At 45.9% G+C, this 27,283-nt stretch overlaps 2 protein-coding genes across 2 annotated transcripts; both read left to right on the forward strand.

Annotated features, from left to right (window-relative positions):
- The first annotated feature begins 319 nt into the window (after positions 1 to 319).
- Positions 320 to 5,953, forward strand: LOC144134707 (uncharacterized). Its single transcript, XM_077667554.1, has 5 exons — positions 320 to 477; positions 1,508 to 1,659; positions 2,809 to 2,876; positions 3,541 to 3,627; positions 5,727 to 5,953. The coding sequence occupies exons 1-5, from the start codon at positions 340 to 342 to the stop codon at positions 5,876 to 5,878; spliced, it is 597 nt and encodes a 198-aa protein (XP_077523680.1). The 5' UTR covers positions 320 to 339; the 3' UTR covers positions 5,879 to 5,953.
- Positions 5,954 to 13,368: 7,415 nt separating this feature from the next.
- LOC144134709 (uncharacterized) lies at positions 13,369 to 26,926 on the forward strand. Its single transcript, XM_077667555.1, has 5 exons — positions 13,369 to 13,659; positions 18,840 to 18,991; positions 21,979 to 22,046; positions 22,984 to 23,070; positions 26,785 to 26,926. The coding sequence occupies exons 1-5, from the start codon at positions 13,561 to 13,563 to the stop codon at positions 26,910 to 26,912; spliced, it is 534 nt and encodes a 177-aa protein (XP_077523681.1). The 5' UTR covers positions 13,369 to 13,560; the 3' UTR covers positions 26,913 to 26,926.
- Positions 26,927 to 27,283: the final 357 nt, after the last annotated feature.

Below are 27,283 nucleotides of genomic sequence, written 5' to 3' on the forward strand. Positions count from 1 at the left end.
AGAGGCTGTTGTCCGCATAAGTGTCAAGAAGATAACGCAAAGTCACTGCACCTGTCTTTAAAGTCGCTGTCTTGGCGTAACATTCCTTTTCCATACCGCACACTTAATATGCCGACACTACTGCTTCGATTAACCCCGCAAGTCTGGAGATAGGAAACCAGGGCAGCAGAAGCCCTCAAAATGCACTTATATGGAGTATAAACCACAACTATAGTTGCCGAGTCGAGTGCACTTTGTTACCTTTGATCTCTCTCTTTCTCTCTGCGCTCTTTCCTTTTACGCCAATCTGTACTTGTGGGTGCGTACATAAAAACGCAGGATCTGCGCCTATTCATTCCAATGAACAAACTGAACGCGAAGCATTCTAGTAACATGCATCTATATTGGATGAAGGCTGGTGCAGGGCTGCTCCTACTCGGGTTGGCAGTGGCCACTCCCGTAGCGCATCATCGTCGGGAGCCATTGGACAGCTTTAGGGTAAGTTCTCCCTGCTAATTGTTTTTATGACGCTTGTACGAAAACCATTACCAATGATTCACTTCCCTCCCAAATTCTCTTCAAAGGCCTCGGAAAATCTCAATATGCTCTTAAAGTAGTACAGACACCTGATTTTGATGCCATGTTTTCTTCTCAGCAATGAGGTCGACAAATATAGTCTGCATGAATCACGATGTGGTATTCGCCTACGACTGCTAAATAACTTATAGTCAAATTTCTCCTGCGTGCTACCTCGGTTTCAAGAGCCAAGCGATGTCTGTGACGTCAAAGTGTAGTCACATGTCACGTGAGGCACAGAAACACTGCGATATAATAGCGGCTTCATCGTTTTAATTCGCTACAGCGCTAAATCCAGCCCTCTTCAAGAGCTGGAATGACAACCAATGTAGAAACAACGATTATATTACAGTTTTTTCATGTCTGACGTGACCGTATAGCATCGTTGTGTCGTCGAAGTCACCGTTCGGCTTCTGAAACCGAAACCGAAATAGCACGAGAAAGGAATTCGACTATAAATTATTTAGTGGTCGTAGAATAGTACTATATGGTAATCCATGTTAATAATGCCCTACGCATCATTACAAAGAGGAAAACTCTCACCCAGAAGTTAGGCGTCTATACTCCTGTAAGATAAGCTTCAGCAAAAAAACAAATCCACGGGAGGCGCATTATGCCAGTCTCGAACGTTTGATTCTTGTCGTGGACAGCGATTACGTTTATACTCCTTGGCCGCAAGCTAAAGGCTATCCAAGCCTACGCTGGACGGGCCACTTAGTACAGGTGCACATCAGCGACTTACAGCTCAAATACTCGCAGGCAGCCTTCGGCGATCATAGTGTTGTGGCAATGATGGCGCTAAGAAAATTCATCAGCATCATCAATATTCTCAGTCACATATTTAACAATAAGCCGTCTAATTTCCCATTCTCACCAGTCATCTGTATAATATACTGGAAGCGTTAGACCGCTCATGTACCGAGCTATCACTTCTATTTGATTTGCGTCACAGATGCTGGCTGCATTCCCTCGAGTCGTCGCTATCTACACTTCAACAAACGACTCAGACTTCAAGTGTCTGGTAGGAATCAGAACGAGCTTCGACATGCAAGCGAAGACTGCCAGCTATTTATGGCCTCTGAAAGGTCATAGAGGCACCAAAAGGCAGAGTATACTAAATTGTATTTCACGTCTGGATGGATGTTATTTTCTCATTTGTAAGCCAAGGCAGGATATGTCTACTGAGCTCTGTCCTTTAAGCACGGCTTCTTGTCTTATGTGCAATGGATCTTACGTACAAGGCTGTCTCGTTCAAGCGAAATGACCTGTTTCGCGTTGATGTTACAAATAAATTATCTTATGACATCCATCTCCGACGACAGATAACTGGTAAGTACATCATCACCAATCAACAGTGTTCACAGGAGTAAGAAATAAACAGGTGTTCCTCACTGGCGCGTTTAATGCTTACGAGAGAGCCCCGGTTATCTTCCTTTAGAGAGAATTACTCAGTTCTAATGCCCATATTGCCTCCTTGCCTTCGAATAGTAAAGTTAAAAGATACCATCTGCTAGGATGCCATTTTTTCTTGAAATCGTACCCATCAAAATTTTCCCGTAAATCCGCCCGTTATTCCTAACAAAAGACGATTTGCTGGTCAGCTCAGCATGCCGCCTTACTGTGAACACATTTGCTGATCAGTTAGTCCACCGGCTCTTTTCTTGCTTCTTTTGAATCCTTTGTTCTCCCTTTCCCTGTTTTTATTACCTTGTTGTAGGAGGGGGCATTTTGCCTTTGTACACGGGTTAAGCGTGACGTGTTACACGAGTCAATGACTTATTACTGATTGTTCACATGTTCTTATTACGGGTTCGAACTGGAGCCCGTGCAGCTAAACACGCCGAACCAGGTTAAGGGAAGGCATCCTTTGATATGAAGTTGTTTTATTAGGCATAAAAATTTCTGTGCGCGTCTTTTTCTTCTTTTTATCCAAGAGAGGTGAACCCTCACCTCCAGGTGTTTCAAGACCATTTGCATGTTGCGCCGCTGGGCGCCTGAGCTGACGAACTGATCTAGCCTGTCCAGAAGAGTTCGAATGTGGACTGGGGCGTTAACTGTCGGTTGCCTAATCTGCAAACCCGGGGATGAAACTCAGGAGCCGCCCATTACACTGGAGGGCTCGCCGTATTATGTTAGGGCTACCGAACGTGCTGATGGCCAGTGATGTAACAGGATAATTATTTACATTATAGTAGAGCCTAGCGTGTCTGACGTTAGCATACAGCAAATTTCATTGTACATTTGTTTTTACAGGAGGAATGTTACTTTTGACATAACACCTGGAAATGTTACGGACCAAACCACGTATTATGTGGATGGTGGTAAGTAAAACTATGTACCGCGACATTTGTTTGAGGTTAATCACGCACTTCGCCTTTGGCTACCATAATAAAGGTCGATTTTGTTTTCAAATATATAAAGTAATGATCATTTTGAAATAAATTTTATCAAGAGCATTCAGAGTTTACCTTGAACTATATAAAACACCATTCGGTACGTGACATGCAGCCACAAGGCGGTTTTTGCAAAATATTTGGACCACTTAGGAACGACATGAGATGCATATTCGCCTACGAAATCATTTTCTCCGTGCCCATTTAATATTCTCATACGCTCTGGCGATCGAACTCCCTTAATGCTTACCACTCGAGAATTAGGAGAAACATTGTGCAAATGCTGGGAAAATCCGCCGGTGCTTTCGAGTATAACTAGAACTAATTTCCTGTATGTAAAGCGTGAATAATGATGGAACACCGATACATACGGCGTATTTGTTTACCTCCGCCATCACATTATTTAATGGTTTCTAACCGATAGCTACAATTTGTGAACTTAATTATTTCGAGTAATCCCATCTGCTAAACCAGACGTTATACGTTGATAACCTGCCTGCTCCATGGATATCTTCAAATTGGAATATTATATTAACTGGATTTTTTGTCACGTGATATTTTTTAATAGTGTTTGACTGATTCCTCTTTCCAGATAACACTCGCCTCCACACTGGATACCATCATTATACAGACTACCGAAACTGCATGGTGATGACCATCAGATACCGCAACCACGATCGTAAGATGACCTGAGCCCCACTGGTCTTTTGTAGCACGCTGTCAAATGTTCTTTTCTTCAAGCAGGCGGAAAGATTTTGCGTCATATCTTCGGGAGAAATGGTTTAAGAGTTTAAAAAGCAACTACCTTCATTTCACAATACTGCTGAGTGAGCATTGCTGCAGTGCTCATTATTATAAGCATGTTAATTGGAGTCTAATTTTTGTTGACAAGTTACTGAATAGTTAACATGGATGAGGCGTAGAAAAGCCCAGTTTCGAATATCATAAATCATGACACCGGCCGAAATCGACAGGCTGACACTAAACCTGCTTGAACAAGTATAGGAGCGAAATGTTTCTGGAAATATTATTTGAAGTTTTAAACAGGGAAGCGGTGAACTGGAGGCAGAAGTTATTTCTTCAGCATTTTTTTCGTAAAAAAACTTGTCTTTAAAGTTAAATTTGGTGCCTATATCACGAAATCATTTGCATTCACCAGTGCGATGGGCATTGTGTTCCGCATTGCGTCGCTGGCAGCTTAAAGAGAAGAGATATAAATTGATATCCTTTTTTTTTGCATTTGCATCCTTGACGCATGTGGTCGGCTGTGCAGATATATACAGGGTGTCCCAGCTAACTTGGACCAAGATATTAAAAAAAAAGTGTTCTTCGGAACTTAAATCGCGTGGATGGTGTTAGGGTTTAGCTAAAGTTTCAGTAAAAGTTTTGCTCGTTTTACTTGAATAATTATTCGAGATAAATTAATTTTTTTAAATGTAGATTGAAACCTTAAGGGTTCAATAGGAAAGTTGTGCAGCTCCATAAATAATGCCCAACCCAAGCACTTCCAACGAGATAGCCTTAGCGTGGGCATTTTTGTTCGGGTAAAACGAATGCCTGCGGAGTTCAAAAAAATCCACGTCACAGCGCGGTCCGTGCTCCAGAATGCGCCGCGATTACAGCGCGCTCATTCGTGTTTTGTAAAAAACGTCGCCAGCGCCACGCTTTCTCTTCGCTTACGAGAAAGGGCTTCTATCTTTGCTGGGCTCTGACGTTACCGGTGGCGGCTGGCGACGCGTTCTACAATCTGCTTGCGTGAGAGCGCAATTATCGCCGCAGAAACGGGAGCCGGCTTTCTTTCAACTGCCGCCCGAACCCACAGGCGCTTATCTTGGAACCAACCACAACGCGAAGCTGTGTCGTGTGCAGCACGAAAGGCGCGAAGCGAGCGATGTTTTTTACAATGCACGAATGACAGCGCTGTAATCGCGCTCCGTTTGGGCGCGCTCAACGCGCTGTCACGTGGTATTTTTTAAACTCCACGGGCTTTCGTTTTTCCAGAATTAAAACGGCCACGCTAAGTCTACCTGATTGGAAATGTCTGGGTTGAACAATAATTGTGGAGCTCCACAAATTTCGTATTGACGCCTTAACGTTTCAAGTTTAAAAATTTAACTAGTATATCTCGACTAACTATTTCAGTAGGACGATAAAAAATATGGCACTGTAACTTTAGATAAGCCTTAACAAAATCTATGCAACTTTTTTTCTGAAGAACGCTTAGGTTTTTTTCAAAATCTTGGTCCAAGTTAGCTGGGACACCCTGCATAGTTTCTGCTGGAAGTTTGAAGGTACAGTTCCGGAAACCTTATGTTACTCTGGTAAATAAGTTCAATGAAATATTAGGCCTCCATTTACATTTGTAATTTGTAGGCATATTGAATCTTTCAGAAGTTACACGGTAAGCCACGACGTTCTGAGATACGCGTTTCTGTTGTTCCGTCAACTCGCTCTGCCAGTCATAACCCTTGCGTGCACGATGCATCTAATTGCCAGTCTTTGGCTGTTATTTTTAATGATATTTGTACTCTCTTGCAATCTAGTTAGTTGAACGTTTTTAATGAACCAAGAAGGTCCGTGGAATTCATCTTTTAATGTATGCATGTTTGCACCTTAACTGCCCGTTGTTCCAAGGCTGGTTGATTCCGATATAAAAAGTCACCTGACTACCACTAGTTCTTACTTCTCCTTGTTCTGAGTGAACAGCGGCGGAGGTCATACGAAGCCACCGGTAGACATAACATGCGTGGTGTTCGACGTTGTAACGCTTGTTTTCAGATTGCCTTTTATGGGTGAAACGATCTGTGGTGCACTCGATTCCACAAGACTGTGTCGAGAACTATGAAGCCGTGTGCGAGGTTAGGGTTCCGACCTTCGACAATGAACTCTGCAGCGACGATGAACCGGAAGAAAACGCACGAGTGGCTTGACAGCGCAGGTTCCACGTTTGAGTTTAGCCATCGTGATGCTTGTAATAAACTTATTTTTGTGCCGCTTTGCCTTCAGATGACTCCCTTCCTCATTATACTAAAACGAACATTGGTGTGCTTAATTTAGGTGATTACGCACACCCACTAGGTATTTAGATAAAAAACAGACAAATTTAATTGCGTCGAGGATTAAGAAAGCATCCGAAAAATCACCAGCCGAGGGGAAACCCGCGAACTCCCACAGCATGGTTGACGTGCTACGCACACTGAAAGCTGCATTAGTAGTGCGAAAGAATTTCTAGGCTATGTCGGCGGTTGCGTGTCCGCAAAATATGTCCGCAGAAGTTGGACGTTCTCAGAAAAGAGAGCATTCAGCGAATGGTTGTAATCAATAGAGGGTGATGCGAGGATGACGCGCAAAAAAATTGATGTAAATCGGATGATTAGTTAATTAATTACAACCAAAAATGTCGCCAATGCAGAAAATGGTTGTGAACATAGCCAATGGTTGCGAAAACAAGTAGGTGGGCGGAAACGAACCATGGTGCCAAATTTCAAAACGAACCATGGCACCAAATTCGAAAACCAAATGTCGGCAATTGAAATGAAAGGAGTATATATGCAGAGTGAATGTGATTAATTAAGGCAATTGATTAGAGCAATTCGGGAATAGATGACGTAAAATCGAAACTCGCAATCAATAGAGGCAATGAACCCACTGACAACTGATTGATAAGGCAAAGAGAATTAGAAGGGCAAAGAATGGCAAAGAGTGTCGTGAGGCGTCAATGCTCTCGCATTCCTCCAGTGCGGGTTGCCGCATTGATCTCATACGTTTTTTGCCTCAGTACGGAGGCCGACTTTAAACTATGCTGCTTTCGCGTAAAATTGCTTCTAATCCTGGAGTGCTAATTGTTTCTCGCTCATCGATCAACAAAATTCGTATTTTGGTACCAAATATTGCATTTTTGCCAATTTGCCTCTTTAGGTAGCGCATAAGTTTTGATACGTAGATGTGTATAACCACAGAGATTGATTTTTTAACATATTCGAATTCCGGTGTATTCCGGGGCATTATGTCGTAAACAACGCCAAGACACCAAAGCCCTGCCAACTGTGAAGCTATTACTTGGATGCCAGGACTAAAAATTTGCGAAGCAAGGTCCTAGGTATTCATACTACGCTACCGCCTAGTAATATGCATGCTTAAGGCAGTATTTAACCCGACTATTCGTCTCCGACTTTTTCTTTTCTAAAGTGTACCAGGCGTGCGGTTTTTGCATTCCCGTTCACGATAGTGAAACAAAAGAAACACGATACAGCTTTGTTCCATCAATTGTGTGCAGAGATGCTAAAGCAAAATCACTATTCAATTAGCCTAGTTTAGACAGTTAATGTGGTATTCAGAGTGAAGTTGACATTGTGTTTCACACCATGCAAGAATCCTACTTAAAAAATTTCCTATTATGTGCCGACAGTACCTGAATCTTTCTCAGTATACGCAAACCAAGGCTCAGAAAAGTAGTTCTGATAATGATTTTGCCGAAAATGTTTGCAGCGTTTGTTCCTTCTTCAAATCTTGCGCCACGCCACTTTGTTTGCGACGCAAGACGCGTCTATAGATTTATCTCGATTGATCGCATCCAGGCAGAGCTGATTCTACGCTGTTCCGGAATGTTCTAGTATCTATGCACGCTTTGTCTCGAAAGTTCGCTATCAGCTTTAAATTCAGCACGGCCGACAGCGGCGGGCATTCTGTTCGACGACCGCCGAGGACGCTTGTTGCTACGCCGCCGCCGAGTGATTCAGTCCATTGTGGGCACAAGGCAGCCCAAATAAAGAGTCTTGTTTAGACACTATTTTCGCAGCCTTTCTGCTCTACGGACCACTTCGTGACAATATTGGTTTGGTTTATAGGGGTTTAACGTACCAAAGCAACTCAGGCTATGAGAGACGCCGTAGTGAAGGGCTCCGGTAATTTCGACCACCTGGGGTTCTTTAACGTGCACTGACATCGCACAGTACACGGGCCTCTAGAATTTCGCCTCCATCGAAATCCGACCGCCGCGGCTGGGATCGAACCCGCGTCTTTTGGGCCGGCAGCCGAGCACCATAACCACTCAGCCACCGCGGCGGCTCGTGACAATATTTATGGTATGGTACAATGCGGTATGATATGTGAAGTGAATCGACACGAGGTTGGCGAAGAATGGACTGGTTTTGCTGTAATGTTAGTTGGTTTTATAGCCCCCGGCTAGGTGTGTCGCTGATACCTCAGGCGATAACGCAGCTTATCCGGTGAGCCCGGAGTACATAAGCACGGCGCGTGTCGGCAGCGCATGCGGCTTCACAACAATCCTTCCCCCTTCAGGAGCGAAGTGGTCGGGGGGGCCGGGGCTTACGTTTCGACTTACGCAAGGTCACCTCTGCGCCGTCGGTCACTTGCTCCTCGTTCGTACAGCCATCGTCTTGCGCGTCGGGTGCCGGTGCAATGCACGTGTCAGCTTTAGCCTTTCCGTCCCGATTGTCGTGAACTTGAGGCTGCGACTCTGCCTGTGCTTTGCCGCCGTCTTCTGCTGTTGATGTTTCCGTGGTTGCCTCGAGCTTAACGTCAACTCTTTCCACACTTCGCTCTCTTTGATCTTTAGCTGGTCGAGGTGGCGGCGATGTGTCCCTCCGTCTGCTGCCTTTAGCGTTGTCATGCGCGAGTCTTCTGTGGACTATCACGCCTGGTTTCCACTTGTCGCCCGCACCATAGTTCTTGACCAATATTTCTTTGTGCAATGGTTTTCCGCTGCTGCACGAACCTGCAGAGGGGAAGGGTCATGACACGACGTTGTGCAACAAACAACGTGGTTCATAGGAGACTATCATAGAAGCAGGGGTTCTGAAAGGGCAGGGGTCTCTGAAAAATAGCAGGAGCAGAGGCGAGACCAAAAGGCAGTCGATTAAAGCAAAACAAGCCTTTATGCGTGTTTACGACCAAGAGCTTTCTAGTTTCGTCGTAAAAGCGGCAACTGATTGTAAGCATCTTTCAAGTCGATGGTGCTGAAAACCTCACCTCCACTCAGTGCAGCGAAAATATCTTATTTTGGGCAATGGGTACTGCTCCGTGACACGCCTTGTTTGAGGACACCTTGAAAACGCTACACAATCGAATGGAGCCGTTTTTCTTGATAGCGGACACTAGAGGCGTAGCCTAATCCACGTTATCGATAGGCAAGAGAATGCCTTATTTGACAAGTCGGTCTATTTCTTCAGACACTTGCTCCCTTCTTGCGTATGGCACGGAACGAGCTTTGCAAAATTGTGGCGTCACATTTTCATGCAGTCACAAATGGACTGCGGGGCAAGCAATGCGTCCTAGACCTGAGGTAAACAGATCGCTGAACACCTCTAGCAGTGCGCTATACGAAGGTGGGTGGGAAAAAATTTTCTCACCTCCAGTTGCCTGTCCGGCAATGCTTAGGACAGGCCTCCCGTTGCGTTTAAATGCGATGATGATATCGTGTCCGCACAAGTCCGGGCCGGCGCACTGCAGTACGGTTAACGTCGCTTCCAGAGTTTTTCCCGCATACGAGACACGAATCTCGAGTTGAGCTTTCACTGGAAGCTTGACTAAAAAGCAGGACAATTGCAAAGACGTCTCGTGGACCACAGGCCAGGCATGACGATGCTTGCAGTAAGTCTTCCACGTAATTATAGAGACTGGTGATCCGGTGTCTACTTCCATCTTGAGAGGAACTCCATTCCAGCGTACGGTGCGAACCATGGGCTTGACCAAGTTTGTAGACACAGCGTACACATTTAGCAAGCACAGCTCGCTGTCACTCTCTGAAGAATAGTTTTCGCAATGTGCTACTCATGGTTGTTTGAAGCTGCACATTTTATCCAAGTGCCCTTTACGTCGGCAGCAAAAACATTCCGCCGGCGAAACTTGCATTTCGCTCTTTATGTGCAGTGCTGCCGCAACACTGACAAACGGCATCCTCGCTTGCTCTGGATGAAGCATGCGGATGAATCTTGTGATTCGCTGTTCCCCGCAGCTTGCTTCCCACAGCATGAATGTTGTCATGATCCCTAGTCTTATCCATGTGATTCACGTTGGCAGCCGCCATCTCTGCCGCCAAAGCTGTATCCTATGCTTATTTTAGTGTTAGATACGATCTTGACAAAAGATTCCGCTGAACTCCAGTGTCCCGTAGACCGCAAACTAGTCTGTCTCGTAACATCCGGTTCCTTGATTCGCCAATGTTGCAACTCCCGGCTAACTTTTGGATCGCCACAGTAAAGTCCTTTGTCGTTTCGTGAGAACGCTGATATCTGGTGAAGAACTTGTACGACTCTGCTATTTTATTGCCCTTCTGCGCATAATGCTCCGTTAATAGCTGAACCAGCTTCTCGTAGGTAAGCTCCTGAATCTTGGTCGGAGCGCAACGCCCCGTTATTATGCCGGCTGTTGCCGACATCAAAGTACGACTCCAGACGTACGTACTTACCTGGCAGGCGTCCCAACTGTATTCCGCTTCATCGAAAACCGGTGGTCCAGCATGGGCCGCCATCAAGCAGGGCGTTGCCCGGCGGTGGGCCGCTCGTCGCCCCTGAAGTGAATCGACACGAGGTTGGCGAAGAATGGGCTGGTTTTCTTGAAATGTTAGTTAATTTTATAGCCCTCCCTCCCCCCCCCCCACCCCCCACCCCCCCTGGCTAGGGGTGTCGCCGATACCTCGGGCGATAACGTAGCTTATCCGGTGAGCCCGGAGTAGATAAGCACCGCACGTGTCGGCAGCGCATGCGGCTTCACAACAGTATGGTGTGGCATGCTATGGTTCGTTGTGGTGTGATGAGGTATGGTACGGTATGGTATGTTGTACTACGATATTAGATTGTATGATGTGTTATGCTGCGGCACGTTGGGGATTACGTACAAAAACAGCAAATGACCGGTGAAACAGGCTGTAACGGAGAAGCCGCGGGAAATTCCTCTATCTTGGGTTTTCCATCGTGCGCTGACATTGAACTGTACACTGGCGCGTTTTGCGTATGAAGTCTGTCAAACAGAGAAAAATTTGTTAGCTATGTGATTGGCCTGTGGTAAAATTAAGACATTACGTTAAATATATCGGGCAGCTCCTCGTACAATGCTCTGTGGGGTTATTTCTCCCGCATGTACTCTTTGGTGAAAGCACAAACGTCTTTACCTAACATAGGTGCGCTGGAATTGTCTTACACACACAAAAAGCCTCATATATCGCGATAATGCGAATGTATTACGGGAAACAAATTGCTTGTTTGCACGAAAGCTAATAAATGAAGTTGGAGATATGGAAAATTTAATTACTGAATATAGAGAATTAAAGAACAATGAAAGCGGATGTTAATGCATGTAAAGAGGCAATTTAGAAATGGGCAACTAACGGGCTTGCTTCCACACGCGTTGCATTAGTCTACAGTTTGTTGCTACGTAGTCAGGTTTATTACTGAGTGTATACCGCAGATATCAAGATGTTTTTATCTTGTATACAGGAATTACGAATGCACAGTCTTGTTGCTTCGTGTGCACTCACATTATAATTTTAAAAGTTTCTTTTCTATCGCATTTAACTTTTGGCGCAGAATTCATAATTGACTCAGCCGAAACTTTCGTACTGCAACCTTGTATGTGGGCGGTAGTAGTTGTATAGTTATTATTTTCTGTATGCATGCTGCTTTTGTTTTAAATGACGTGTCAAGTTAAGAGCTGTGTTTTTGCGCTTCGTATTTTGACATCATTCGATGCTGAACATGTGCAAGAGGCCAGGGTCTCTGTCAGGCTAACTCGTGGCCTTCATCTTCTGCTCTTTCCATGCACGAAAACTGCAAAAATCTGTTCAATTCCACGCTATAGAAAGCTTCTGTTTTAGTGTTGTACGCACCCTTTTACAATGTTCATAAGCAATTTTCCGACAGGCTTTGTGGTAGCCGCAAAGCCCTACTAATGTAACCAAAATAAACAACCAACTCACTCAAGGCTCTGGACTAGATCACAGTGTTGTGAGAAGCAGTTCCCTACTTACTGCGGATTTACAGGCATTGACGACGCTGCCGGCGCGGCTAGAGTTGCGCATGGTGGGGTTTCTGATGTTATTCCTATCCTTTACTTCCAGACCGATGAAATGAGTCTTGTAGTTTTGTAGCGACAGCTACATTACGGTAGCATTTCGAGCTTTCAGCGTGGCAGCGCCGTCACGCTGTCACGTGGTTGGTCTCGTGGTGCGGAGCAGCTACCGGCAACGTGGCACCGTGGTTCGTCACCTGATTGTTAACGTGACCAGCCACGTGGTGCGGAGCAGCTGCTGCTGCCGGCGGCGCGGCGCGCCGGCGAAACCGAGCTGCCACACTTGTGCGCATGCGCCGTGTGAACTGGGACGAAGATGAAGAAGGAGGTAAACGACCGCCAATTTTTTTTTTTAATAAGTTGGAATTACTCAGCCGAACTTTGCAGGGAACTCTGTTGTGCTGCTCGGACCGTCAGAACGACAGCACGGAACGCACCGAGCTCACATCTTTTCGCATGTCGCGTCAATCAAGATAATATGCGTGATTGTTTTTGCCTCCACGGGATTCATCTCGATGCAGAGGAGATTAGTTACTGCACAAAATGAAGGCGCGAAAAAACTGGATTACTTAATTCACTGCCTTAATTTCACTGCATTCCGCAGAAGAATGAAAGCTTCATTGGATATTGTACGGCACCCTCAATTTGTGAACTCTATTTAGACAGCGGTGTGACGCTGCGTCAATACAGCGTGCTTCAAAAGCCCTGCTACTACTCTTTAAAGCAATAGGACCTCTACAACGTTGTTGTATGAATATGTTTCACTCATCATTATGACCGCCTTGAGTATCCTCTCAGATATACTACCAGGTTACCATTTGAAGTCTACATAAAACTGCCTCTCTTATTTCTGCGGCACAGCATTGGCATTTCACCGTCAGCAGATAACACAACTGTGGTCGGCATTCGGACACAGGCGCTTTCTCAGCGTAACAAGGGCCCCATCCTGACGGAAGAAGGAAGATGACTCAATTTCCAGAGGATATTTCGCATCGATTCCACGAGGCTATCATTAGTGTTTGCTAGTTTTCGTGTGTACATTGGCTGCTCCTTATGGTTGCACTCGAAAGGGCACAGGTGAGCAAGAAAAGTCTGTTTGCTCATACATGCTGTTTGAGTAAGCACGTCGGTCACAAGATAAGCGATTGTAAGCACAGAGCTCAGCGGAAACCGAAACGTTCAGATAACGCGTTCAGATAACGCGGCGCTCCTGTGCCCGCTTTTAGGCGGAGCTCAGTTCAGTGAATGTTGCATCCTTGACCCCCGAATGCCAAAAACGCCGAAAAACAGCAAATATGGCTGAACCAGCATGTTCCTGGCACTCGTTTACTCAGAGCCAGAGAAGATAAACGAGGGGTTGGGAGGGGTGCCCCTTAACAGGACATCCATTTCGGAAAAGCGCGTGGTCCAAAGATAGGAGCACCCTACCCTCCTCTGTTTGGCTCAACAACGACCACCCGGTGCCTGTTTACTGCCGCGCTCGCCTCGTTTTGCCACGCAAGACCCCGGTCACGCGACGGTAAAAGCTGCAGCACTCGAGCGCCGTAAGAGGACGTAGACCTCCGGCGTAGCCTGCAAAGCCGAGATGGGCTGGTTCAATCTCGCAGCGTGCATGCTGCTTGCCGGATTAGTCACGGCTCACATTGCAGGGCACCGTCGCCGTGATCCAACGGACAGTTTTAGGGTGAGTGCCGCTATTCTGCAGGCGGGTCATTAAGTAGTCATCATGTTGCGTATTTTAATCTCATGCTCTCTCCTACGGCGTACGCCATTTTACACACTGTTTCTTTGATGGGTAAAAGTTAATCAACAAAGCAATCAATATTTCACTCCGTAAATGTATCAGTCAAGCCTCCATTTTTGAAGATTACTTTAAATCTGAACGAAGAACAAGAACAACGCGATAAAATTTGGCTTTAGACTAAAATAAGCAGCAATGAGTGATCCTGACAGGGCGAGATTTTTAATTGTGACGAGAATAACGAACATAGCCCAGATATGATTATCAACATGACCATGGTCTCATTTGTGAACACGCCTTCAGCAACATCCCCCCCCCATATATATATATATATATATATATATATATATATATATATATATATATATATATATATATATATATATATATATATGTGTGTGTGTGTGTGTGTGTGTGTGTGTGTGTGTGTGTGTGTGTGTGTGTGTGTGTGTGTGTGTGTGTGTGTGAAGGAAGCAAACAGTTACCGAAACCAGGAAATGTTTTTTTTTAATTTGTAGTGCCAATCAATGGGAGAATAACACCTTGATTAACCTGTCGCTTAAAGAAAGTTACTTATAAAGGAGCAGAAAAAACAACCATGCCGCTGGTGGTATCCGAATCCATGACCTCCGAATATCGCATCCGGTGCTCTACCAACTGAGCTGCGGCGACGGCTGTCCAATCTCCTGGTTTCGTGAATATTTAAGTTTTTGCGTGTAAGCGAACCTTGAGAGTGTTCGCACAGCCACCCTCGCCCATAGCGGTGGACGCAGCACGTCCTGTAATACCGTCCTGTAATAGTGACTAAACAGAGACCAATGTTTGAAACCATGTATTTTGACGTTTTGGCTATATACATATATATATATATATATATATATATATATATATATATATATATATATATATATATATATATATATATATATATATATATATATATATATATATATATATATATATAGCGGAAACGAATGTCTGTTTTGAAACAACGCACCTGATCTCCATGACATCATGCTTACTCTCTTCAAAGCGCGCTTTCAAACGTCCCGACGGTAAAATTTTAGGGAGCCAATTTTTGTGCCCCAACGAAGACCGTGCCAGATATGAGGCATATACGTCTCGTCTCAAACGCGTAATAAAATATGTTTACTTTAAATTGTAGTACCATTCGATCCGCTTGTTTTTTAATACCAATGCTGAAAACGAAAATAGGCGTGTACGATAGCGATAACCTACCGGCTACAGTGACGAACCATGCACTTTTACGAAGCCAGACGCCTCGTCACTGGCATTTTTACTGGGCCATAGCTACCTTTTCGGCAAACAAATGCAAAATACCGCGGTAATGTATCAAAGCATCGAGGATTAGAAGCATCCCAGGACAAGAAAAATTTCTCTTCAACTACGAGGTTTATGTTCACTGAATATAGCTTTCCTTTTTAGCGTATGGGCGGCTGCTAACGAATAATTAGGCCCCGTCGCGGTGGCTCTTTCATTATGATTCTCAGATTCTGACCCGATAGACGCGGCTTTGATGCCGGCCGCGATAGTGCTATTTCGACGCAGACGATATGTTAGATACCCGTGAGCTGTGCGAGGTCAGGGCACGTTAAACAACCCGACATTACCCGAAGGCCTCCACTACGGCGTTCCTTATAGCCTGAGTCGGATTGCGGCTTAAACCTCATAAACTAAACCAATTAATAATTACTCGCTTATGACAAATGTCTTCCGCCTCTGAATGATTCCCCTAAAAATTGTACAAGCATTATAAGTAGACCATCGGCGAAGAGCGGACGCATTCAAGAGCGTGTAAATTATAACAAACAATGACGAAAGACGGCATATTTTATTGAGATGCGGGCACATGTTGAGACAACTGTAATACCAAAGTTCCAGCGTAGAAGCCCGCTTCAGTTTCTTTTTTTGCAATTTGCAGTTCCGAATAAAGCTGTTATTCATCGTTTCATTGGTATTGTAATCCTACACCATGTAGATCTGAGGAAGGATATTTTCATTTCCGCCATAAAGGCGTAGAACGTTTTATAGAGTTGTCGGTCGCGCAAAAATATCAGCATATTTTCTCCGGCAGTTGCCAACACATTTGCGTGGTACACAAAAGTAAAAGTTGCTCAAAACAAAGGTAGCCCGTGAAGAGCAACGAATATGTAGTGAATGGGAGCAGCTTAGAGAAGGAAGTACAGTGCTCTAAGTAACTAAATAATAAGGTCGCACTGCAAAGGTTTGCTGCAGAATTTCCGGCACAACATTCGTCGGCGCACCTTTTTTCGAGGGTTTGAGCCATGGGCACGAGTTCTTTAATATTCTGGTAGCGGTAATTGAAAAGAAGGAAGCAGCTTTGTCTTGTCGAAATTCCGGCAATCCGAACCGCACAGACTGAACTCAGTGAAAAACGTTGTGTGTCCATGTGTGAACATTACACAGCCATGTTATCCACGTTAGAGGACGCGGCTCTTGTACAGAAATGACGCGATGGGCCTTGGCATTGCACAGTCTACAATATACATGCCTTGTGTGGAGGCAAATTCTAGTAAATTGCCAGGGCTTTCGTGCCCCAACGTCGCGTGATATATACCAGAGTGAGGATGAATACCTTCAACTTTGTTGAAAATCATGATCAACTGGGAGTTCGGTGGCAGTGGCCGATCCCAGCTCAACAAATTGTTGGTCTCACTACTTCAAAGCTGTACTTTGGCATCTAACATTCTATACAGATTTTATTTAGAATTCTTTTGTGCCATGTCCAATAAATGAATTTGAAGCGCAGGTATTATGCAAATCTAAGTAGTAACCTCATTCGTAACACTTTGAAACGCAGTTTTTGACAAAATAAGCAACCATAGTTGCAAGAGAAAAAAAAATTACTCCAAAATGCTGACGTCTTACGATGTAGCTTGTCGATTATTGCCTCCTGGTGGTAATCTCGTGACAACATCTCTCCTCGAATACTACTAGCGTCAACGGTAAGATTCCACCCAAGTTTGTACATTTAATACGGCTTGATGGTTGACTCCTGAGGCGTTTATTTTAATTTAGCCACTATTTTTGTCTCACACTTCCCTACACGTTTATTTCTGCCCAACATTATACTAAGGTTTGTAGCCATTGACTTCAGGCCGATAGCAACGCTAAGCAAGCGCTTAATTGGAATTCGGCATTACGAGAATCGCAATTTGAATTCAGGAGTTTAGAAGCGCTCAACCACTACCAGTTTTTGACCGTGGAAGTATTAAATAAATATGGTGCAGTATATTAAATACATTTTCACGTCCCTAGGTGACTACTAGGAACGCCGTAGCAACGCCGGCTGTGCAAGAATTTCCACAACCGGACGGTCTTTAACATGCCTGCACTGACGCCGCACAGTCGACGGACGCCTTGCGTTTGGCTTCCATCAAAATGCGGTCGCCGCGGCCGGGATCAAACCGACGATTTAGGTCTCAGCAGCCGAGTGCGTTAACCACTCAGCCACCACGGTGCGAAACTAAAAAAAAAAATGGCCTGGCTTAGCTAAGGTTAAGCCTAGGATGCGAAGCATAATAGATTTGTGAAAGGGATTCGGTATCGCCTGCCAGTCAGGCTAGTCTCTTCATTGTTTAGCAATCTCCTGGAGGAGCGGGAGTTAGCCTTGGTGGTCGCGGCCGCGCGGCGACCGCGCGAGTTGAGCCCCGTTTCTCCACAGTTGGCGTGACGTCAGACCACGTGCTCGGCTGCGGCGCCCTTAGCGGGAGGAGCGGGAGTTAGCCTTGGTGGTCGCGGCTGCGCGGCGACCGCGCGAGTTGAGCCCCGTCTCTCCTCAGCGGGCGTGACGTCAGACCACGTGCTCGGCTGCAGCGCCCCTAGCGGGAGGAGAGGGAGTTAGCCTTGGTGGTCGCGGCCGCGCCAGGCTGGGCTATGGTTGAGCTAAGTAGTGCCCCTATTATGCTTCGCAAAGAAAAGCTGAGGTGCAGAAAGAGTAAGAGCCCAGCGCTTCTGTTTCAAACCGAAGGTATCGTAGAACTGACAAGAAGTTGTTTTTTCCAATTTTTGTATATAGTTTTTTGGTATCATAATTAATACACTGAGCCGCAAAAATCAATGACACATTTTTCTATTTTCCTTTGACTGCAAACGCGAGATGTGTGTTGGGCTCCCTTTCTGAATAGCTGTAGCGGTAGTCTTCTGATAGGACGGAAGAATAACAGTGAACTTAAGACTACCTGCGTGCTGTGAATGCTAAAGCTTTTCTGTGTCATCCTGGCCTACTGCTTGATTATATTTTTTATTAGCTGGTACTAGTTAGTAAGTAGTACTAATGTCGGCAAGGCCTATAAGCCTATAGGCCAAAGAAGGCCTATAGGCCTATAGGCCAAAGAAAGTGAAGGCGTATAGGCCAAATACCTTAGGGTGAAGGCCTTTAGTAAGCACCACATGGCATACACTTCCATATAAAGCGGCGATTTAGCTGAGCCACCACGTCACTTCAGGATACGCTAACACTTGCGGTCTGATGACGTCACTTCCGGCACCGTCACTATAGTGACGTCACATGCAATGTCATGGTCTCGGTCCGAAACCCACTTTGGATAATTTTTTTTTAATTCGTGATAATCTAGGCACTCTCGATGACATCATGAGGTTTTGTGGAATTTCTCGCCGTTTTTCGTTGAGCGCCGGTCAGCATCGGATATGAACTGATGAGCCATATAAGATTTTCGCCTTGAATAGAATGAATGGCCACGGGTATTGTGCTGCCCCACTGAATGGTCGTCGTCAGAGCTATGCTGTGGCCGGAAAAGTAGACTCCAGGGCAGACATAGTTTAGAACGATGTTATTTATCACATGAATTAAATATTTTGAAAAACAAAATTGGTAAAGAGGGGTGCCATGTAGGAAGGAACAACGAGGTGGCAAACAGAAACAGCCGCAGGGCGACATGCAACCGTCATCCCTTCGCCTAAAGGTGCAAAATGTGCACCATAGTGGACGCCTGGTTTTACGACGGCCAGTGAGAATGCACGGCATATTTGAATCCTTGTGAATTCACGCGTCTTCTGTTCTTTTACACAACTTCGCGTCCTTCATTCAGCAGTCACCTCTTTTGTTTTTTTTTCCGCAGATGTTTAACGCATTCCGCCGTATGGTCGCCATCTCCTCTTCAACCAACGACACGTCATTCAAGTGTATGACAGCTACTCTGACCCGTTACAACCCACTTGAGAAAAAGGCGACCTACGTTTGGCACCTGAAGGCGCGTGGTGACAAGCCGGCGTAAGTGTTGCTCCGGCGCTCTTATTCTATAGCTTAGTCTTAGTGGGCATCTCGCGTGCATTCTCAAATGTGTACAGTGCTTCGATTCACGGGCGGCTTGGAGAGCAGTCGCCAAATGGCACCTGGAGCCGACGAAGCAATGGTAAATTGTAACAAAATTTTGAATTTCTTCCATAAGAATCTACCATGTTAACCGCGGCGCTTTCATAGCGGCAAAGTAACTTTGAGCGTTGCAATTTTTGCTGTTCCACGCCAAGAATTCAAGGACTCACTCCTTAAAAAGTGGAAATAAAACGTCATTAGGCGTTACAGGCAGCAGTAGCCTTTGCAAGCTAAGCACGGTCTTTGTACGTAGAATGCACACTTGAGTCGCATTTGAAGAATGGAATAACCTTGAATTTTGACTTATAACGCACCGTGTGTTGATTTAAAGAGCGCAAATAGAAACCCATTCTCACTGTAATTATCACTCATCTTTGGCAGCAGCGCAAGAAGTCTTCATTTTGAAAGCACCAATAAGACAGCTTTCAACGCTGGACTATTAATCGCAAGCTGTTGCCCTTTCCTACTTGAACCGCAGGTCTTATTTAAATAGAACCGATGTGCAAAAAATAATACTGAATAATAGGAACATGTCCCCCCTCCCCCGCCCAGAAAAAGTACGCACTGAAAACAGCCCAGGCGTTTTTTTTGGGCTCCATTTATAAGAAGCTCTGAAACAGACACTAAACAGAAATATCAAACGAAGGAAGCCATATGGATCATGCCTCGGGAGCTAGCCTAATATCTGATTACCCACCAACGAGAAATTGTATGACACCACCTGGAAAGCTGTACGAAAAACGGTTTGTGTCATGAGTTTGGTACGCGCCGCGGTAGCTCTGTGGTTAAGGCAAACGGCTATTGAGCCGGAGTTCCTGGGATCGAACCCGGCCGCGGAGGCTGCGTTTCGATTGAGGCGAAACACAAAAGGCGCCCGTGTGCTGCGCAATATCAGTGCACGTTAAAGATCTCCAGGTCGTCAAAATTATTCCGGAGCCCTACACTACGGCACCTCTTTCTTCCTTTCTAATTACACTCCCTCCTTTATCTCTTCCTCACGGCGCGGTTCGGGTGTCCACCGAGATATGTGAGGAAGTTACTGAGTCATTTCTTTTCCTCAAAAACGAATTCGCAATTTTGGTACGAGTGAGCCCCGCCGCGGTGTCTCAGTGGTTATGGCGCTCTACTACTGATCCGGAGTTCCCGGGTTCGAACCCGACCGCGGCGGCTGCGTTTTTATGGAGGAAAAACGCTAAGGAGCCCGTGTGCTGTGCGATGTCAGTGCACGTTAACGTTCCCCAGGTGGTCGAAATTATTCCGGAGCCCTCCACTACGGCACCTCTTCTTCCTTTCTTTCACTCCCTCCTTTATCCCTTCCCTTACGGCGCGGTTCAGGTGTCCAACGATATATGACTCAGATACTGCGCCATTTCCTTTCCCGCAAAACCAATAATTATTATTAATTACAAATGTCACGACATGAATGACGCTACATGGAGTGTGCACCTCTTATTCCCTAAAAGCAAATGGCTCGTCGCAAGCGATAGTGGGAGGCGAGGGGGAGGGAAGATGGCTTCTCCTGGTATCTGTTGTGCATGTCGTCGTCGCAATCGCCATTTTGGCGACTAGACGATGGCGGTTGCGACGCCATCTTTTTGGGACCATCTCTCGGCCTCAACGAAAGTTGCCGACGGAATTTCATGTAATGTGACTAGCAACTCTTTTGCGTTAAAAAATGATAAGACACTAAAATTTCAGGACACCCGCAGCGTGCACAAAGTAGCTGATTAGTCGGGTGAAGTGAAAACGACATCGCTTCGCTTGACGACCGTGCACAACACATCTTGAATGGTGTTGAGAGCTTGCTGTTCTGAACTTGGTGCGTACAACGGGCACACGCAGCCGCAGTGCACTGAATGTGTGGGGAAATATTCACCGCTCTTTTCTGCATCTATCCTTTCTTTCGCTCGTCTTTTGTTAGCTGTTTTAATCGTGAGACTTTTCGCATTCTTAACAAGGCTTGCCGTGCTGCTTTCTTTTTATTTCTGTTGTAATTTCGACGACGAAATAGCGTTCTTCAAAAAAAGTACAGAAATACGTTGCAAGCCACGGTTTTACGAATCTCCTACAAATTACTTGATGGGACGCCACGTGTACTTTGTTTTTGCGCAGTGTTCTTGCTTCTAAGATTTTTTTTGTGAAAAAATGACACAATGTTTTCATCTGAAGATAATCTATGAGCATATTCAGACTGTGTAACCCCCTTTAGTGTCATCTAGACGAGCCTTATTGCCCGAAGTTTTCAAGACCACATTAGCAAAAGACTAAGCCTTGGCGGTGGGCAACGACTTCTGTTCGAAATAAGAGCTGTGGAATCAACAAAAAGTAGCAACTGAGGGCGACGAAGGTGTGGCCTATCATTACGCAACGGTAGTATTAGCGATCTACAAGTATAAGTAAGAGAATGACCAATTCCGCATAAATGGGCATACCCTTCAGGCGTTACTAGTATCGCGTCATACCCTTAAGGCACAACTTAAGTATTTCCTCAAGTCACTTAAGTCCCCGTCATCTCACCTGTTTGAAATTGAAAAATCGATTTTTGAAGAAAGAAAATGGCGCAGTATATGTCTCTCATTTCGGTGAACACCATAACGTCGCCGCAAGGGAAGGGATAAAGAAGGGAGTGAAAGAAGAAAGGAAGAAAGAGGTGCCGTAGTGGATGTACCCCGGAATAATTTCGACCACCTGGGGATATTCAGCGTGCACTGACATCGCGCAGCACACGGGTGCCTTTTCCGGCTAGCGTCCGTCGAAACGTGGCCTATTTCGCCGATATTTGTCTGAAGTTAGCTTGACCTTAACAATCGAATCACGAAACGAAACCCGGAGTGATAGCTACTGGCCTAAGCACGCTAAATAGTCCGTCCGATTTTTTTTTCCAGGAGAAACGTCACCTTCGACATCGAGGGAAGTGACATTCCTGACCAGGTCACCTACTTCGTCGACAACGGTATGTTATAATATATTTTCGGGATTTGCTAATTTCACTAATTTTTAGACGGAATACCTAAAGACAAGTATACATTATGATGATGATCTTAACGATGTGTAGGGAGCATTCTATATCATTCTGAATCAAACTGCGATCCTGCAAGAAGAACTACTGTCATAATTTAGGCACTGCCATAATATATTGCAGTACACTAAAGCCATCCGTGGACATACCAGTCGCGTATTGTCATTAAAAGCTAGGAGCGTAAACGAGACGCATTTGTGAGATGTCTGTACTCGCGTTCATGATAATCAGATTCGGCATTTATTGCTGCTATCTTGCCTTACTTGCAATTTAAAGGCGCCTGATAATTACTCAGCATAAGCGAACATAGCGCCACATTAATTTGCTGCAGTACTTGATATTAAATTTCTTTTCGACGTCTGCGTGCACGTATGAGGCGAACAGGCTACCACTTTCTGTGGTTTATTTTGCTTGCGTAATAACTTTACTCTGTTCTTCATTATAGATGCTTAAATACTTTCACAAACCACTGCCGCCAGTGCAGCTCTAATTACACAAAGCGCTCATAGATAAAGGGCAAGGTGTTTCAGTTAATAACAAAGAATTATCTCGAAACTGTTCCGCATTTCTTCAAGCATCTGTAATTAAGAGCAGATGTGTTGCGCGATGTCAGTGCACGTTAAAGATCCCCAGGTGGTCTAAATAATTCCGGACCCCTCCACTACGGCACCTCTTTCTTTCTTTCTTCTTTCACTCCCTCCTTTATACCTTCCCTTATGGCGTGGTTCAGGTGTCCAACGATATATGAGACAGATACTGCGCCATTTACTTTCCCCAAAAACCAATTATTATTATGATTATTATGAAATACTTTCCCTGTCGCTTTAGTTTTACCTAATCTGGTAAATTTCTTTTCTTCTTTCTTTTTCAGACCAAACTCAACGGTTTACTGCCTACTACCACTACACTGACTACAGGAACTGCATGGTCATTACAGTTCCTTACAACAACCACAATCGTAAGACCATGGGCCTCTCAACTGCCCGCTGATATTCTCAGAATATTACTAATCGAACGTTGAAGGAAGCGATAAATAGTGAATCTGAGCGAAAATGTACTCTACTAGATATTTCACCCGTTCAGCCATTGCTGCACGCAGCTTGTAACTATGGCCCTGTGGGGCCCGCTAAAGATAGGATAGCGTTTAGTTACTGCTTCAGATTACATAATGACGGCTTAACGGCAAAACATTACTAATTGATTATACTAATTACGAAGCCAAGCTATTCTGAAGATTGTTCGAAAGGGAGCAGGTGGCGTCAGCATGGATTCTAACTGAACGACAAAACGTATGTTGTCACATGGTGGTGACAACGCTGTGGAATAATAGAGAAGCAACTGAACGTGGCACACAACCGAGCTCGTTACTGGGCTGACCTGCGCCCACAAAAAATTGCACAAGTCCGCTCTGGCTATAGCAACAAGCGTTCTCGGCGGTCTTTGAAGAACAGAATCACCACTGCTTTTGGTCGCGTTGAATTCAGAACAGGCGAAGAACTTTCGCGATACGTCCCGGAAACCATCTACTCCTTCAATCGGGAACAACGTAGAAGAAGTTACGCGTGGCTGCCATTCTTAAAAATTAATATGGTAGCACAGCGAGTGCGAAAACAGTGACGAAGCCGCTTGCCGGAGCCTTTGATAATAAACCCAAAACATTCCAAAGCTCAGCCCTTTTTCCTCATTTCTTAAAAGAAGCATATGCCCGATGCTTTACAGCTAAAAGAAAGGTGGCCAAAAAAGTTAACCCAGCTTCACTGATTTAACGTCGCAAACGCTGATCTTAACAGTGAAGCTGCCTGGCGTTCCCTAATCGCAAGGCTAAGCTTCGTAGAACTTCTCAAAGCTAGCAGGTCTATTGGAGGAGTGGTTTTATGTCGATGAAACGCTCTCTCAACGTCGCTGACGGCACTGAAAAACTTCGAGCACTCGGAGACCTATGGCGGCGTTCCTTCGTAGTCGCTTAGGTTCATTCCTCTTCTCTCGATTGCTTTCTTCATAACGGTGTTTTGCTTCGACTGGCCCCGCTTTAGACTCAGGGCTCGTCGCAATCCTTTCGCGCTTGGCTTTGGCTTCACTCGCTTGAAACTCGGGAGCTTCCGCTCTCCGCTTGCACATGGCTTCGGTATCTCTCGCGCGGGCTTCTGGATTCGCCCGACGACCCCGTGCCCGTTCGCGCGGCAACTCTCGCTGGCGCGCCCGACGGGTGGTGGTGGTGAAAAGCCTTTATTGAATAAATGACGTGAAGCTCTTTTATGAGCCCCACAATGGGTAGAGTCCTTATTACGGGACCCCATTGGTCGAAATCGTCAGCTTAGCCCTCTTGGCCAAAGCCTTTTGGGCCTGAAGGTCCGAGCAGCCAAGCCGCGCCGCCTCCCATCCCTCTCTGGTAGGGTTGGGGGGGGGGGGGAGAGCTGATTTGCGCTGGCAAGCCCAAACCATGCGGTAGGTGTCAGCCGCCTCCCCACAGTGTGTGCACTCACCAGTGAACGCGGGATCGAAGTGTGCTACTACTGCCGGGCACAGCATTGTATCCGTGAATAATCGGAGTAGAACGCGTTCGCTTGCTTTCCTCAGTCCCTTTGCAGGGGTTGGGTACAGGCGATGCCTATCCTTATAATAGGATGTGATGTCTTTGAAGGATAGTAAGCAGCTACCTTCAGATTCCAGGTGCTCAGGAGCCAATGGGAACGCCGTAGCTGCTTCCGATTCAAAATCTAATAACATCATAACAGACTCGCGTTCGGAGTGTCGCAATTATGATGCTGGCTGGATAACTCCCCTAGCTGAACGAATACTAAAGAACTGCAGCCGTGGTACCGATCCTACTCCCCGCTGCATAGTTTGGACTCCGGGCCATTAGGGCTTAGCAGGAAGCGAAGCTGCAGACGCGGCGTCTTGAGCACCCATACACCGGGCGCCCGACGGGCGGCTTCCTCTTCTGGAGAGCGCACGGCTTGACCCATTTCCTCAACATTCGAGAAACGGCCGACTGACTGACTGATGTCTCTGAGAGGAAGAAAGAAAAGGAAAGAGCACGGGCCTGCCTACTGGCTCAAGCCTAGCCACGTTCGTTGCCGCGTGCTTAAAGTAGGAGGTGTATAGTATAGGAGAGCGAAGAGTGAAAGAAAAGACACGCCGCGCTAATATGCCCCGGGCCGATCCCGGAGGCAGTGCAATACTGGGCCGACCCGTGCCAGGATGCTTCAAGCCAAGCTCTTCGCCATATTCGAAAAATAAGATTAATATCTTAGATCCAAGGACCCGCTGCAGATATTAAATCAGGTATCAGGTACGGCCGCCAAGCGCACTCATCTACATATGCGCGGCCCTCCCAACCATCTGTTGCGCACGCGCGCTCTTTGACTCCGCCCACCTGCGCCCGGCGCCCGCTCCCCATCTCCTCACTACACTGCACTTTTCCTTGGCGTTTGCTCTCCCCATCGCTAGGCTGTGGTCTTTCCAGATCGCTGTGCCCTCGTTGCCACGTATTGTCCCATGAATGTCTCGGCCAAAGCTTGTCTGTTAAAATGAAGCATGTGAACAGAAACTCTACACTTACAGCAGCGCGTATGAAATGGCTTTAGACACACGACATGCACCACTTCTGGTCGTGTGCGGCCTCGCTGGGAGGCTGACATGCGATCAGGAACGACTTAATATACCAGTTCCCCTAGACGGTGAAGTATTTTGCACGGCTCGAAGCAGCGGTTGAAGGTTTTAACTCGCACCGCGGCTTCGATTGGGCGTCCGAGCCCACAGCCTCCCACCTGGCTTGCATTTCACGTTACTTCTTCGTAGGTTCTAGGATCTGGCGCCCGTGCGCTGCAGATCTTAGATCAGGCGCCATGCGGCCGCACATGCCGTCGGCTGTTTGGGTGGGCGGCGGCTTCCATGTAGTCTTCGTGGGTGACGTTAGGCAACTTGGCGTGGAGCACGGTCGTGGCTTGTCTGCCGTCGGCGAGTCTAAGTGGTGTCATCTGAGAACTGGACTACACTGCGGCGATGTTGGCGAACACGACGTGTCGGAGGATGACAGCCAAGGTCTTGTGCTGCGTTGAAAACGTGTTACAGATGCCTTCGATTGCCTTGATTAAGGGCTTCGTAAGACCTTTGCACTTGGTACGCAGTTGTACGGCCGTGGTATGTCTGACTTTGTCGCAGAGGGGTTAGGATAAGCTGTACCATAAATGCTGCCCCCTGTTTTTGATAAGCACTTCGGGTGGTCCAAGCAGCATAAGTATCTGTTCAAGGAAAGATCTTGTGGCTTCAGCTGCAGTAGCATTCGGCACGACTTTTGAATCAACGTAGCCAATCAATGAGTTGCCAGTTCAATGATCTATTTCTTGCACATGTTTACGTTGACAGAGGTTCGGAAAGATCACTTTCAATAGGTTACAGGGGCTTTATCGGTGGCAGTATAAGGTTGCATCGTGTGGATATTGGACCGCATCTTGAAGACAGCTTACACAAAAAGGCATTAACGGAAGACGAAAATTATTTTAGCACTAATTTTCTTGTGTTTCTGATACTCTACTACTATGTGCGTCAGCGACTGACTCATTTGCATTGTACAATGTCCATTCACCATATGTACTAAACATGCGGAGCCCCTTTAGGCTAACCCTATCAAAGTACAATTTTTTTCTGTCTTTTCTCTTGTTACTCCCAGACTGCCAGCTGTGGGTGAATCCTGCTGTGGTCCACAGGGTTCCTAAGCACTGCCGAGAGATTTATGAGGAGACATGTGACGTTAGGATTTCGCTGTTTGAAAACAACCTCTGTGAAGACAATCAATAAAAATTATATTTGCAAGTGGCTGCTCTGTGCCTTATTTCAGGGCTACTTTGACAAAAAATTGTGCAGGGTGTCAAAAATATTATACATTCATTAATCCTGCTTTCTTGAAAAGCTTGCGCACCAATTTTCAAGTCTCTGTTGTTTCGGTTCTTACATGAACTATTATTCAATTTTATGGAATAAAGTCTGAATAGACTGTGTACTCTTGGAGAGAGGGAAGGAGGGCAAGCCGCTATACACCACATACAGAAACGCACCCTGACCCCTTCTCTCCAACAGGAGGTCGAACGAGCGGTCTCCGCACTGCAGCCTTCCATCGTTTTCCTCCGCTGGGTCCCTGGGCATTCAGGGATTGACGGCAATGAGCTGGC

Source organism: Amblyomma americanum, chromosome 5 (genome assembly GCF_052857255.1).
Source record: "Amblyomma americanum isolate KBUSLIRL-KWMA chromosome 5, ASM5285725v1, whole genome shotgun sequence".
Taxonomy (NCBI): Eukaryota; Metazoa; Arthropoda; class Arachnida; order Ixodida; family Ixodidae; genus Amblyomma; species Amblyomma americanum.